Below are 14171 nucleotides of genomic sequence, written 5' to 3' on the forward strand. Positions count from 1 at the left end.
GTATATTATGTACTGTGTATACTGTCTATATACTGCTGTCAGTCTGTCCGTGTGCCTCGAAGGCACGGAAAAAAGGGCGGAACTGACGTCATCACGCCGGCGAGCTCTTCTTATGGAGCCGGTGACGTCAGCGGAGTCGCGAGCGGAGCCGTGTCTCTGTGACGTCGTCTTCGACCTCATCGTCATGGACTGCTACAAAAGTTTCCAAATGTTGCTGGCGCAGGGGATATTCACAAGGGGAGGAATCCACAGGCAGATACTGTATCCACCAGAAAAAGCGTTACCGAAGGTAAGTAACTTGTTCATTCGCCACGGAAGAGAATGTGCAATGTAATCAATTCTGTGCTTTGGAATTTCCAAGGCGGCACTCTCTCGGCGACTCTTTTCGTCGCTAGTGGAGTTGCGGTCTGTTGTGCGCCTTTCCGCCTATACCACTTCTGCCCAGAGTGCTGAAGAAGATCAGGCGCGACCTGGCCCAAGTCATTCTTATGGCTCCGGATTGGGTACGAAGAGTCTGATATCCCGAGCTGCTCAACATGACCATCGATCCTCCGATCAGACTGCCTCTTCGGGAGGGTCTTCTGTTGCAGCAGCAGGGTACGGTCCTCCACCCGAACCTATCCGGTCTCCACCTCCTTGCATGGAGATTGAGCGGCGGCAGTTGACGTCTTTCGACCTGCCTCCCAAAGTCTGTGACGTAATCTTGGCAGCCAGGCGTCCCTCCACAAAGACGGTGTACGCCTGCAGGTGGAACAAATTCATGGCATGGTGCACAGCAAAGGCTGTGGATCCCCTTTCTGCCCCTCTTTCTGAAGTACTCTTGTTCCTTCTTTCTATAGCCCAGCAGGGCTCTGCTCTGGGCACTATCAAGGGCTACCTTTCAGCCGTATCTGCCTTCCTTCAGCTGCCAGATCAGCCTTCTCTTTTCAAGTCCCCGGTAGATAACCGCTTCTTAAAAGGCTTAACGCATCTTTTGTCTCCAAACCCTGTTGTTATGCCTCAGTGAGACTTGAATCTTGTGCTAACTTATTTAATGTGCACTCCCTTTGAGCCACTTCACAACTGTCCTTTTCGTCTCTTGACTCTTAAGACTGTTTTCCTGGTAGCCATCACTTCTGCTAGAAGGGTGAGTAAGCTTCAGGCTCTTTCTTCAAAACCTCCTTTGTCTGTTCATCCGGACAAGGTGGTTTCGCATAAACTGTCCATCCGTTCTTCCTAAGGTGGTCACTGCCTTCCACATCAGGCAGACCATTACTTTGCCCACCTTCTTTCCACCTCCGCATCCAAAGGAGGAGAGGCTCCCCCTTGTGGACCCAAAACGTGCGCTCGCACAAAGCAGTTCCAGGTGGATGATCAACTTTTTGTTGGTTACGTGGGTGCAAAGAAGGGTCGGGCCGTTCACAAACACACCATTTCTCGATGGGTCGTGTTGTGTATTAAGGCTTGTTACTCTCTAGCTAAAAAGGAGCCTCAAGTCGCTCATTCCACCAGGGCGGCGGCAGCCACTACTGCCTTGGGAAGGGGAGTGCCTCTGAATTACATCTGTCAGGCGGCCACGTGGGTATCACTGCACACATTCACCAAACACTACTGCCTGGACAGCCAAATCCGGAGAGACAGCTTTTTGGCCGTTTTGTCCGCCAGGAGTTTCTGTTGTGATCTTGGTTCGCAGACCCACCACCGGGGTTGGTATTGCTGGGGTATCTATTCTAAGGTAAGGAATCTATAACTAACGTGTTTCTTTCAGATGCACAAGTTACTTACATTCGGTAACAATATGTTCAAGGCATGTGGGCTGCTGAATTCATATCTGTGCATAGATCGCCGCCTAGTGTTGGGTCTGGATGATTGCACATTGTTGTCCTGGAAGAGTCTTCGAAGTATCACGAGATAGGTGGCTCCTCCCCTGGACTACAGTGCGCATGGGCATCCTCTCCATCCTTAGATTGTTTTTTTCCGCCATTGGGTTCGGATGTGACTATCTTAGCTCAACTTAGGAATACTTAGTGTTAGGCCAAAAGGCCTTTAGTTTTCGTCGGTACAGTTACCGTTCGGTGTCGACTACTAGCTTTAGTGCTCCACACCCTCTTCCGACTTTCGTACCGAATTGGTCCAAACTTCGAAGCTCGATCGACGATGGAATCGAGGACTCCGTTCAAGAGGTGTCCGTTATGCCACGCCAAGTACCCTCATATCGACGTCCACCCAGTCTGTATTAAATGTCTCTCGCCGGATCACGACGAATCGAAATGCATGGCCTGTGCATGGTTCCGATCTAAGAAGACACTGCGGAATCGACAGGCAGCGAGGCTCGAGGCGCAGCAAGCAGCGCCCGCTCCCACCAACATATTCAGCACCGAGGACGAGGACGCCGAGAGCGTGGAAGAAGTAGTCTCTAGCCCCGCTTCAGAACATGATTCCCGATCGGACGACGACGATGAAGTGATCTTTCGACGTGAAGAAACCGTCGATGAGGTAGGAGACTTCGACGAGGCCTACGGGGCCGAAGAAGACAACTCTCCCGAAGAGCTAGGCCAATCCGTCGAAACGGAGGCCGCAGTTGTACGTCGTCATCAGGCTCCGGTCGAGGGATCGCCTTCGGGCCTTACCCAAGATCAAATACATGGTTCCTCGGCCCCACCTTCCGGTCCGGCCTCGAACACTCTGCAAGAGCCACTATTACCGAAGACGACCGGGTTATTAAACCCAAAACCATCCATCGCTCCAGTCCCTTCAAAATCGAAAGTGAAAGTGGTGGTGGTCGGATCGAAGGCGTCGAAACCATCCACTGCCCTGACGCCAAAAAAAGTCGTCGGCTCTGACCGCGTACAAAGGGACTTCGGCGCCGAGCTCACCGCAGCAGATGCGGTCGACACACAAAAAAAGCACGCCCTCGGGCACCACAAGGCACCGAGAGCTTCGGCCGTAACCTCCGCAGTCAAAATGGCCGCCCCAGCTACGTCGACGCCTAAAGCACCGATGCCGAATAAGTCCTCGATTACGTCGACTGTCGATGCATACCTTCAGGCCAGTGACCCCCCTCCGACTAAAAAGTCGGGGCTGGCCTCGACGTCCGCTACCAAGGTGCCCATCAAACCACCATCTGCGTTCACTGTGCAGCAGGTCTCTGCATCTCTACAACGTATCCGTGACCGGGCAACCCTCCACTCTATCTCGGGTCCCGACACTACCTCACCCTGTAGAGTGCACTCGGAGCCCACCAACATTACATTTGGGCTGCCACCGACATCGGCACCGAAACTATTTCAAATTCGGACACGTGTCCTCCACACACAGTCCACCACCTCTGGCCTAACAGAACAAGACTCTTCGGGGCCACAATTTATCGACGCCGACACTGGCAGGTTAATGCTCCACAAGCGCAAAATAACGCCAGTCAGGGAAGAGGAGCCATACAAAATTCCTCTTAAACGCAAGCTGCCAGCGGAGCAGGAACCAGTGCTACAAGAACACTTCCAACCCTTCCACTCAGATCCGCAGTCCTTTTCTCCTACCCCTTCCGAATCGGACGCAATGCAGGACTATGGCGGGGAGGATACCATCTACCCCGGGAAGTAGATCCCGATGAACAACTACAAGACCCTGATCAGGCGTGGGATGATCCCACAGACCAAAGTGTCGCGCCACATACTCAAGATGCGCAACTCCATAACGTAAAAACGTCTCCTACAGAGGACACAGCTGCATTTAATGCCCTCATCGAACGGGCTGCTGCTCATCATGGGGTGGAGCTCCATTCTGACGCCATTGAGGAAGACTTCCTGCTTGACACTTTCGCATCTTCAGAAAGAACTGTCAAAACTCTGCCCATGCTAAAAGGGGTTCTAAAACCTGCCAAAGACATTTTCAAGGACACCACAAGAGCCCGAGTGTTAAACCCCAGGATTGAAAAGAAATATAAGCCTGCACCCGGTGACCCTAAATACATTAGGGGTCAGTTGCCATTAGACTCCATGGTGGTTGCCAACGCTCGCAAAAGAGCCCACTCACAAACGACTGGTGATGCTCCTCCCCCAGACAAAGAGTCAAAAGTACTAGAAACATCGGGCAAACGCATTGCAGCGCAAGCAGCGAATATCCTGCGCATTGCCAATACACAGGCACTCCTGGCACGTTATGACAGGTCACATTACGACACGCTGGAGTCACTGCTCCAACATCTACCAGAAGAGTATAAAGAGTCAGCGGAACTCCTCATTAGAGAAGGACAACTCCTCACTAATGCATCCATAAAATGCGCCCTTGACGCAGCTGACACAGCGGCCAGGGCAATAAACACAAGTGTCATGCTGCGACGCCATGCCTGGTTACGCATCTCAGGCTTCAAACCCGAGATCCAAAACAATATTCTGAACTTACCAGTTAACACAGAATTCTTATTTGGCCCAGACGTTGACACTACCCTAGAAAAAATAAAGAAAGACACTGACACTGCGAAATCAATGGGGGCTCTGCAAACGCAACAATTTCGTAGTGTCTCCTTTCGTCGCACCGGTTATAGGGGAACAACAAGGGGTCAGGGGTCACAACAGCAGTATGCTAAAAGTGGCACACAAAGCACCTATGACAAAAACAACAGGGGTGGATATCGTGGATCCAGCACCAAGGGCAGGGGACGTGGCTATGGCAACACCAGGTCCTCTCCAAAGAACAAACAGTGATGCCCTCTCCTTACCCCCCCGACCACACAACACCTGTCGGGGGACAACTCCAGCTGTTCCTGTCCGCGTGGAAGAACATCACCACGGACAGGTGGGTCAGGGACATCATCCAGCACGGGTACTGTCTAGAACTAACTTCCACTCCACCCAACATACCACCAAAGCACCGTCCTATGTCAGCCGAACACTTAGGTTTACTCCAGCAGGAAGTGCTTGCTATGCTCGCAAAAGGGGCAATAGAAGTAGTGCCCATCGGCCAGCAGGGCGCAGGGGTGTACTCTCTGTACTTCTTAATCCCCAAAAAGGACGGCTCGCTCAGACCTATTCTAGACCTGCGACCCCTAAACCTATATATTCTGTTGGAGCATTTCCATATGCTCACCCTCCAGCAGGTTCTCCCACTACTCAGTCAGGGAGATTTCCGAGCTACGCTAGACCTAAAGGATGCATACTTCCACATACCCATACACCCTTCACACAGGAAATACCTCAGATTCACTATTCAAGGGAATCACTATCAGTTCAAAGTTCTCCCCTTCGGAGTAACAACAGCACCCAGGGTCTTTACCAAGTGCCTGGCAACAGTGGCCGCGCATCTGCGAAGACAAAACATTCACGTCTTCCCTTATCTGGACGACTGGCTAGTTCAGGCCAAGTCAGCACAACAATGTGCCACCCACATGTTCCACACCATTCACCTTCTTCACGATCTGGGATTCTCACTAAATTACCCAAAATCAAATCTCCAACCTGCGCACGTACAACAGTACTTAGGTGCAACGATCGACACTCTGGCTGCCACAGCTCAGCCAACTTTAGTGAGAATCAACAGCATGCAACTGCTGATCTCAAAATTCAAACCTCAACACTCCCTTCCGGCGCGAGTGTTCATGCAGTTGATAGGCATGATGGCCTCCTGCATTTTCATAGTCCCACACGCGAGACTACGTATGCGCCCGCTTCAGGAGTGCTTAGCACGTCAATGGAATCAGGCTCACGGGCAACTAAAAGACCTAGTGTTGGTGAGCGGTCGGGCATACAACTCTCTGCATTGGTGGAATCCACAAAACCTTTGCAAGGGCCGACCGTTCCAAGAGCCTGTTCCACAAATCATACTAACAGCGGACGCGTCTCTCCAGGGATGGGGAGCTCATGTACTCAATTACACAGTGCAGGGACTATGGACAACTCAACAAAAGAAGATGCACATCAACCTTCTGGAACTGATGGCAATCTTCCTAGCCATGAAGGCATTCAAAGTACACTTGTGCAACAAAGTCGTGTGATCCGGACGGACAACATGACTGCCATGTACTACATACAGAAGCAGGGAGGAACACACTCTCCACAATTGTCTCATCTGGCTCAGAGCATGTGGAAGTGGGCCATTCAGAGGAACATATTCCTCATGGCAGAACACCTCCCGGGCAAAGACAACCAGATGTCGGATCTGCTCAGCAGACACAGCCACCAGATGCACGAGTGGGAGCTACACCCATCAGTTCTCCAACCGTACTTCCAGCGGTGGGGTCATCCAGAGATAGACCTATTCGCCACAAAAGAAAACGCAAAATGCCAAAGCTTTGCCGGCAGGTTCCCACACCCACAGTCACAGGGCAATGCGATATGGATGAACTGGTCCGGCAGATTTGCGTACGCTTTTCCCCCAGCACCATTAATACCGCTGGTGGCGCGCAAACTAAGGCAACACTCACTAACCCTGATCCTAGTCGCTCCAACGTGGGCACGCCAGCCGTGGTACACCACCTTTCTGGAACTTTCCGTGGTGCCTCATCAACGACTGCGGATAAAACCAGCATTTTTAACGCATAACCATGGCGAAATTCAACACCCAGATCCCCAGCAACTGAACCTGGCGATCTGGCTCCTGAGGTCTTAGAATTTGGCTACCTAAACTTACCACCTGACTGTATGACTATCATCAAAGAAGCCAGGAGACCCACTACTAGAGCCTGCTATGCGGCCAAATGGAAAAGGTTTGTCATTTACTGCAACAACAATGACATTAACCCACTGGACGCATCTATTCAAAACATCATATGCTACCTCTTACACCTATACCGCTGTAATCTGGCATACAACTCAATACGCATCCATTTGACCGCGATAGCAGCCTACCTCCAAAACAGGCAGCACCTCTCCTTATTCAAGGTACCTGCCATCAAAGCTTTCTTGGAGGGACTCAAACGAGTAATTCCCCCAAGACACCCACCAGCACCAGTGTGGAACCTCAACTTGGTCCTCACCAGACTGATGGGTCCGCCCTTTGAACCTCTCCATTCATGTGAGATTCAATTCCTCACCTGGAAAGTGGCTTTCCTGGTGGCCATCACTTCCTTGAGGAGAGTTAGTGAACTCCAGGCACTAACCATTCAGGAGCCATTCATTCAGGTCCACGCAAACAGGGTTGTCCTACGCACCAACCCCAAGTTCATGCCCAAAGTCATATCACAGTTCCACATTAATCAACCTATCGAACTGGCCGTTTACTTCCAAAATCCGCAAAATGTCGCGGAAAGAATGCTCCATACACTAGATGTAAAGCGGGCTCTCATGTACTATATTGACAGGACAAAGGATTTTAGAAAAACTAAACAACTCTTCGTTGCCTTCTCTCCACAACACAAAGGCAACGCCATTTCCAAAGCAGGAATAGCCAGATGGATCGTTAAATGCATTCAGATTTGCTATCACAAAGCTAAACGCACATTAACGGTTCCCCCACGAGCCCACTCAACACGAAAGTTAGGGGCATCCATGGCTTTCCTAGGAAACATCCCTTTACACGAAATTTGTAGAGCAGCCACATGGTCCACTATTCATACATTTACCAAACACTACTGCGTAGATGTACACTCAAGACAGCAAGCAGCTGTAGGACAGGCTGTTCTCAAAACTCTTTTCCAGACTGCTGCAGCTGGCACAGGTAGCCGCCGCTAGGGGAGTTACTGCTATATATTCTATGCACAGATGTGAATTCAGCAGCCCACATGCCTCGAACTGATTATGCTACTTACCAGTATGCATCTGTTCTTGGCATGTAGGGCTGCTGACATTCATATCGCCCACCCTCCTCCCCGGCGCCTGTCGCGTCTGCAGCACTCAGTATTTTCTGTATAGCATGGTCATCACTTACTGTATCTACTCCATCACTGCCACAATGGCGAAAAACAATCTAAGGATGGAGAGGATGCCCATGCGCACTGTAGTCCAGGGGAGGAGCCACCTATCTCGTGATACTTCGAAGACTCTTCCAGGACAACAATGTGCAATCACCCGGACCCAACACTAGGCGGCGATCTATGCACAGATATGAATGTCAGCAGCCCTACATGCCAAGAACAGATGCATACTGGTAAGTAGCATAATCAATTCTTAAGAAAGATTAGTTATAGATTCCTTACCGTCCCACTCATCCTCCCCCTTCAGCGAACTGATTTCTAGGGTTAAGGACATCCTTTCAGGGCCCTAGTTTTGTGCAACAATGGTCAGTGTCTTGCATGGCTCTGCGTTCCTTGTGCGGAAAGTTGTGTACAGAAGTGACGTCAGCGTGCGAAGGCTGTGTCTAAGTAGCTGCTACGGCATCATCCCGGAGACCACGACACAGACGCAGAGCCGACCGATGCCACCTTCCAACATGCAGAGGTACTGCTGATGAAAAAACTTTCCAGATCCAGTCTAACGCCTGGGGGTAATTCTAAGGTAAGGAATCTATAAATAACTAATGTTTCTTACAGATATATCGTTATCGAAGGTAAGTAACTTGTGCTTCTTGCCACAGAGCACACAAGAGTGGAATTGGAGGGCCTGTAGAAAATGGATGGATCCCAAGAGCATGGCTCTGTGGTCTGGAGGGGTACACTGTAGACAGTCACTGCAGGTGAGGAGGGACGTGCTTCCTTGTGCTATTTGTTTCACAAGCCATTGTCAGGGATAACCCTGCCTCCTACCTGCAAAACCTACACAAGTCTGCTAGTCAAGTATAAGAATGGGAACAGTTCACAAATTAATTTGTCAGGATATATCAAGACCAGCTTGGCAGCCCACACCAGTGTGGTAAGGAAATTCTGAAGATCAGAGGATTCCAATCTCTGATGCCCAGTATCATTGTTAGGTCATGAGGAGATTTGGAAGCCCTGGTGAAACCTTGCCAGGAAAAGCTGTTGGGAAGAGGCGTGAAGGAAGGAGCTCCCAGAGAGTAAATAAGGGTACGAGAAGGGTCTCTAAAGAGTACAGTAACCTGCAGCCCAGCAACCTGAAAGAGGTAGCTGTACCGGAAGGCGGAAATCTCCAAGCACGAAGTGAAAGAGTGAAGCACCAGGGATGGAGCTAATCGCCGATACCTGTGGTGAGCCATTGCTGTCCCAACTCCACTAACCTATTGTCTGATCACAACTCACCATAGCCTAAAGCACTACCATTAGGTTCACTACCTGGACAATAGATCCTGGTTCTGAGAGGCTGGGTGAGCATGTGTCTAAGCCACTCATGCCGCATGGACCAACATTTGTGGCCAACATCTTGAATTACAACACAGAGCACCAAGAATATAGACAGCACACAGAGACGTGGTCTAATAGGGCCCGGTGTCACCTACATCACTGTTGCAGCTCAGGTATCTTAGCGCAGGAGTGTCAGCTCTAGTGACCACAGTGAACTCCTGTAAAATTCCTGTCCTTGTCTTGACGACATAAATGGACTAGGGTGGGTTGTACGGACCCATATGCATGGTACGGTTTGGGCCTGAGCGAACTCCATATACTCGCAAGAAGATGACAAGAGCCAGCCTGAGTCTTCACAATACCGGTAACCGAACAGTCACACTCTGCATCTGCTGCTAGAGCCAAACCAGACCTCTGTCTTCCAGAGTGAGCAGGTGATTGAGGAGCATGGTCTACATGCATGCACCAAGACTGCAGCAGAGCTGGTTGAGAAACAAACATGCATCGGCGTGCACCAACTAAAGCACTTGACTAATGGTCAGTCTGATTTATACATGGACTACAAATATCAGTGTACACCATGTTAAATACAAATATAGAGCGCAAAAAGTATTTGTGGGTTGAACATGATCACAGAGAGACCTAATCACTGGGAATACTCCACTTATGATAATCACAAAAGTATAAATAGTCACTGAAACTGTAGGTAACTTAATTTGTATTATTACAGATATAGTATTGTGTTGTAGCTAGAATAAAGTACTTTTCTTGTCTTTAGACAAATGTAGGAAGCTGGCTCTGTTAATACTATACCAAAATGAGCAATAGTGTGCACAGAGTCCAGTGGAACCCCAAACGTAGGCAGAGGTAAAAGTAGATAGCACCTTACTCTCAATTTGTGGTAGTGTGGAAAAGCAGTAAGGCTTTATCTGAGGGTAGAGTTAAGCATTTGTTGTACACACTCTGGCAAGAAATAATGTCACACACTCAAAGACTGAACTCAGACCAATTTGTTTGTATCAAAAATATTATTGAGTTATTTTATTTCTAGAACCAAGCCAAGCCTGGTGCAGGTAAGTGAAATGATACTTTGCAGAATCCTATGCAGTGATTTTCAGTTGAGTGCAGGTTCAAATGCAGTTGGTTGAATTACAGGTAAGTCAGCAGTTCAAAATTACTTTTCATTACTTTACAGATTCTTGTACAAGTTACTTTTTTAGATTACATTTGCTAATCGGTGTGATATGCCTAGATATCTTAGACAAAAGTTAAGTAATTCACTTTTAGTACATTTGCAGATTTTCAATGTTTCATACAAACCAACTCTACACTGAAGAATTTTCAAGGAAAAACAGTCAATGCAATCCTATGGAAGGAAATTAAGTTAACTGTTTGCAGGTAAGTACTTATTTGTGGGAGTTGGTATTCTGGGGTTAGAACCAGGGTTCCCCCAGGGTTGAGGATGCACTCTCAGAACACCCTCAGCGGCACTAAGACGGCTGGGTGCAGAGTGCTGAGGCCCAATATTATCCAATGGGGGATAGAGGGCCTCCGGTTGGTGGCTGCTCACCAGCAGGCCACCAGGTTGTGGGAGCAAAGCTCCTGGTGTTAGGCTCAGGGCAAAGGGGGATCCGGGTTAGCACCCAAAGTACACCTGCAGCAGCACAAGGACGGCTGGGTGCAGGGTAGTGTTTTGGCGTTGGGTGCCCTGGTGATTTCAATAAGGATTCTCTGGTTGAAACAAACACTGCAGGCTCGGGGACGAAGAGCTTCTGGAGATGACCACCAGTTGGAGAGGTAAGTTGGGATGCCTTAGGATGCTGGGACACTGTCTGTTGGGCCACCGAAGGCCGTGGGATGTCAGGTGCATGGGTGTCTTTAAGCGTCTGGTTTTCTTACCAGCTCCGTTTGTGGTCTGGGGGAAACTCCAGAAAGGGGCTCCGGGCGTCGATTGGAGATTCAAGGCAGGGCAGAGATCACCAGGTCTCAGGTCAGGATCACTGGGGAGACCTCCTCGTGGTGTTGGGCCACTCAAACTCGGGCCATGGTCGTCAGGTGCAGAGTGGTGCGGACTCGCGGATTTGACCGAAGCCAGAGTCTGTGGGTGAGCAAATCCGGTGCTCATGGGAGAAATACTCTAGGTTTTGGAAGGCATGGCAGGTCCTTTGGGTTCTTGAGGGCTGCTGGCTGCAGGACACACTGGGATTTCGCTGGAGCAGGTTCGAGGTGTAGACTGGCCAGTTGGGCTGGGGCCAAGTCAGTCGGCCTCCTCCTCTTCTTAGTTCAGTCCTTCTTCCTCTCTTCTTCTGGTCAGTTCTTGACTGAGGAGGCAAGGTTCAGGGTTGACCCAAAATACTTGATTTAGGGGCACTACAGGTAAGTAAAGGTTAGGACCAATGGGTCCCTTCCTTGTGGCGGGTACACTCCCTATGAAGCTGCCCTCTAGTGGAAGGGGGCATACGCCTCTCTCTGGTTGGCTGGGTCTCCCCATCTGCAAGATGGCAGGGACTTGGAGTTGTGCTTCATCTCGCCTCCCCCACCTGAGGGGTGGGGTTGGCAAAAGTAGGCACACCTCCCTTCCTCACTTGGTTTTCCTGCCGATTCTCCTACCCAAAGTGGGGGTCAGAACCAGTGGGGAGCAGTTGCTGAAAGCAGCAAATAGCTGGGGTAGCTCACAAAGATGGCACGCCTTTGAAGCTTCCCCTTCGTGGACCCTGCCCATCCTGGGGAAGGAGGCTTGGCACCTCGTCCCTGGATGTGTATTGTTTCAGACCCCCGAGAGCAGCAGACGCTCGACCCAGGGGTCCAGAAACATGTCTGGTGATTGGGATAGGGTGAGCATCTGTCTTCCCAACATGCTATAAACAGACAGCCAAAAACATATTTTTAATTATTTGTTTTAGAATATCTCCCTATACTTTCATGTCTGATACACAGGAGTACTACCTTGTCACCATTCCTTGTAATGCTTTTCCCTATAGTGTAGATTTGAGACCCACAAATATGTATGTACTTTTTTAATACATATGTATTTCATTCATACTGTTTTGGCCCTTTTCCCTTTAATGTTAACATTACGTAAACACTATATAAATGTCTATACTTTGTTAGGCATGTAGGCTACTGATAGTCTGGTAGACTGATAACCCCCAAGCATAGATAACTGACTGAATCACACAGAAAGAACCACTGCTTTCCCCCCCTCAGTTAACAGCAATGACAGTGCTGCATGCATTCAACCTTCAACACCAGATGATTATAGAGTACCCACAAAAAAAGTGGGCACTTTGTATCCTTCAGCTTGGTACTTTTATACCCTTGTAGTTTCGACCTAAAGTGGAAGCTACGTTTAGACATCTGCATGGATGCCATCATACGTGCTCACTTTTTGAAGCAGAAAAAGTAGAAGAGATTATCACCATGACCCGCCAAAATCACTCTCTCATCAATGTTAGTTCTTGAATGTGTGAAACATGCAAATAGTTTGGTGAGGCTGGCAATTACAATATTTCAAACAGATAATCCTAATTGAAATACAGAAAATAATGCCTCAGACGATAAACACAAAAATAAATACAGAAGTACCAACTGTGAAAAACAACCTATTATACTGGGAAAACCGGTAACTACAGAAAGTCTTTAAATCTTTTATAGGCCCCAATGAAACTGGGCTGTAAACGGTCAACAAAAGGTGATGTCTAAGACTATCGCAATATCTCTCTAGAATACTTATGAGATATTAATAAAATATCACACAAAATAGTAAAGACTAATTAAATAGGCATTCTGGAACATACAGAGATGTGAAACAATAATTAAGTATTAACAACATTAACAAAACAGCCATAAAAAATGTCAATATAATTTTGAATTTTCTGGAGAGCAAAAACAACGGACTACTATTGGCTCTTTAAGTAACATCTGCAGAGTAACTGTAAAAGGAGATTCTAGTACTTTTTTTAAGTGCAGTACGGGAAATTACAGTTTGTTCTTTGAAACTTTGAACTTGTTGACTTGGTTTCAAGTAAAAAAAAAAGTTTCATACAGAAGAACCCCATCAACATTACAGCATACTTTAAACAACATTAAAGTAAAGATATTTATCTAAGAAAAATGTAAGATAGGATTAGAACATTAACTAGCTCATATACTCAGTTGATCCAATGTAAAAAAAATGACTGTATTGTTATGGTGAGGAAAATTATATTTTCAATAAACCTACTCAAAACATGTAGAGCAAAGCCAGACATCCATTTTTTAGGAAATGTGTTTTAGCAAATAAGAAACAACTGAAGGTGGCAAAACAACATGATCTAGAGCCCTGCTAAAAGCAATGTATTTGTAACCCCTTTGGTACATAAAAAAACTATTCTTGTGTAAATGTGCATTACCTGTACACTAGAAAGACCAGGATTTGGAAAACCTCTTGAAAAGAATGGCTTCCATAATTTTGAGTTGCTTACATCAAACTTTATACTCATTGGAGAATCATATTGTTGAATGTTGAACCAAATCTAAAAGACAAAACATGGTAAAGTTACCTGCTGAAAGTTTATAATGTATTATTAGATTAGCTAAATTTGACTTGGAAAGTTAAGCCTTGAAAAAAACTTTTTTTCGAAGATGTAAAGAGAGGTTTGCAAACAAAGAGCGGTGTGAATTGTTTAAATAAAATTAGTACATAGATCTTCACATAGGCTCAAATTACTACATATAAAATAGCTACTGACAACTTGAAAATATTTTATTTAGAACACCTGAAAAGCAATGTCAAGGCTAGGGCTGCTGAATTACAATATGACGTGCAATAAGTAAATGATCTCCGCATGGGGAATCCTACTGCGTATCTGTGACAGAATCAAAGTTCCATAAACAGTATATAACTAGTTCCCCTGTACATTTTCGTCTGTTCGTTTGTGTCCCAGAAGGATTTCAGGTTAGACCCACAATATTTAGGTCTACAAAACACATTTTTGTGAATGTCTCATCCTATTTCACAGAGTAAGTGTAAATTTCACAAATATTT

The 14171-nt window shown here is 47.5% G+C and overlaps 1 protein-coding gene across 1 annotated transcript in view; it reads right to left on the reverse strand.

The window, feature by feature from the left end:
• CC2D2A (coiled-coil and C2 domain containing 2A) overlaps positions 1-14171 on the reverse strand; it is a 415347-nt gene that overhangs the window by 24463 nt on the left and 376713 nt on the right. The window contains exon 34 of the mRNA XM_085642396.1: positions 13537-13659. Coding sequence (XP_085498522.1) covers positions 13537-13659 — 123 coding nt within the window. The remainder of the gene's footprint in view (positions 1-13536; positions 13660-14171) is intronic.

The sequence above is a fragment of the Triturus cristatus genome, chromosome 2_2 (assembly GCF_964204655.1).
Source record: "Triturus cristatus chromosome 2_2, aTriCri1.1, whole genome shotgun sequence".
NCBI lineage: Eukaryota > Metazoa > Chordata > Amphibia > Caudata > Salamandridae > Triturus > Triturus cristatus.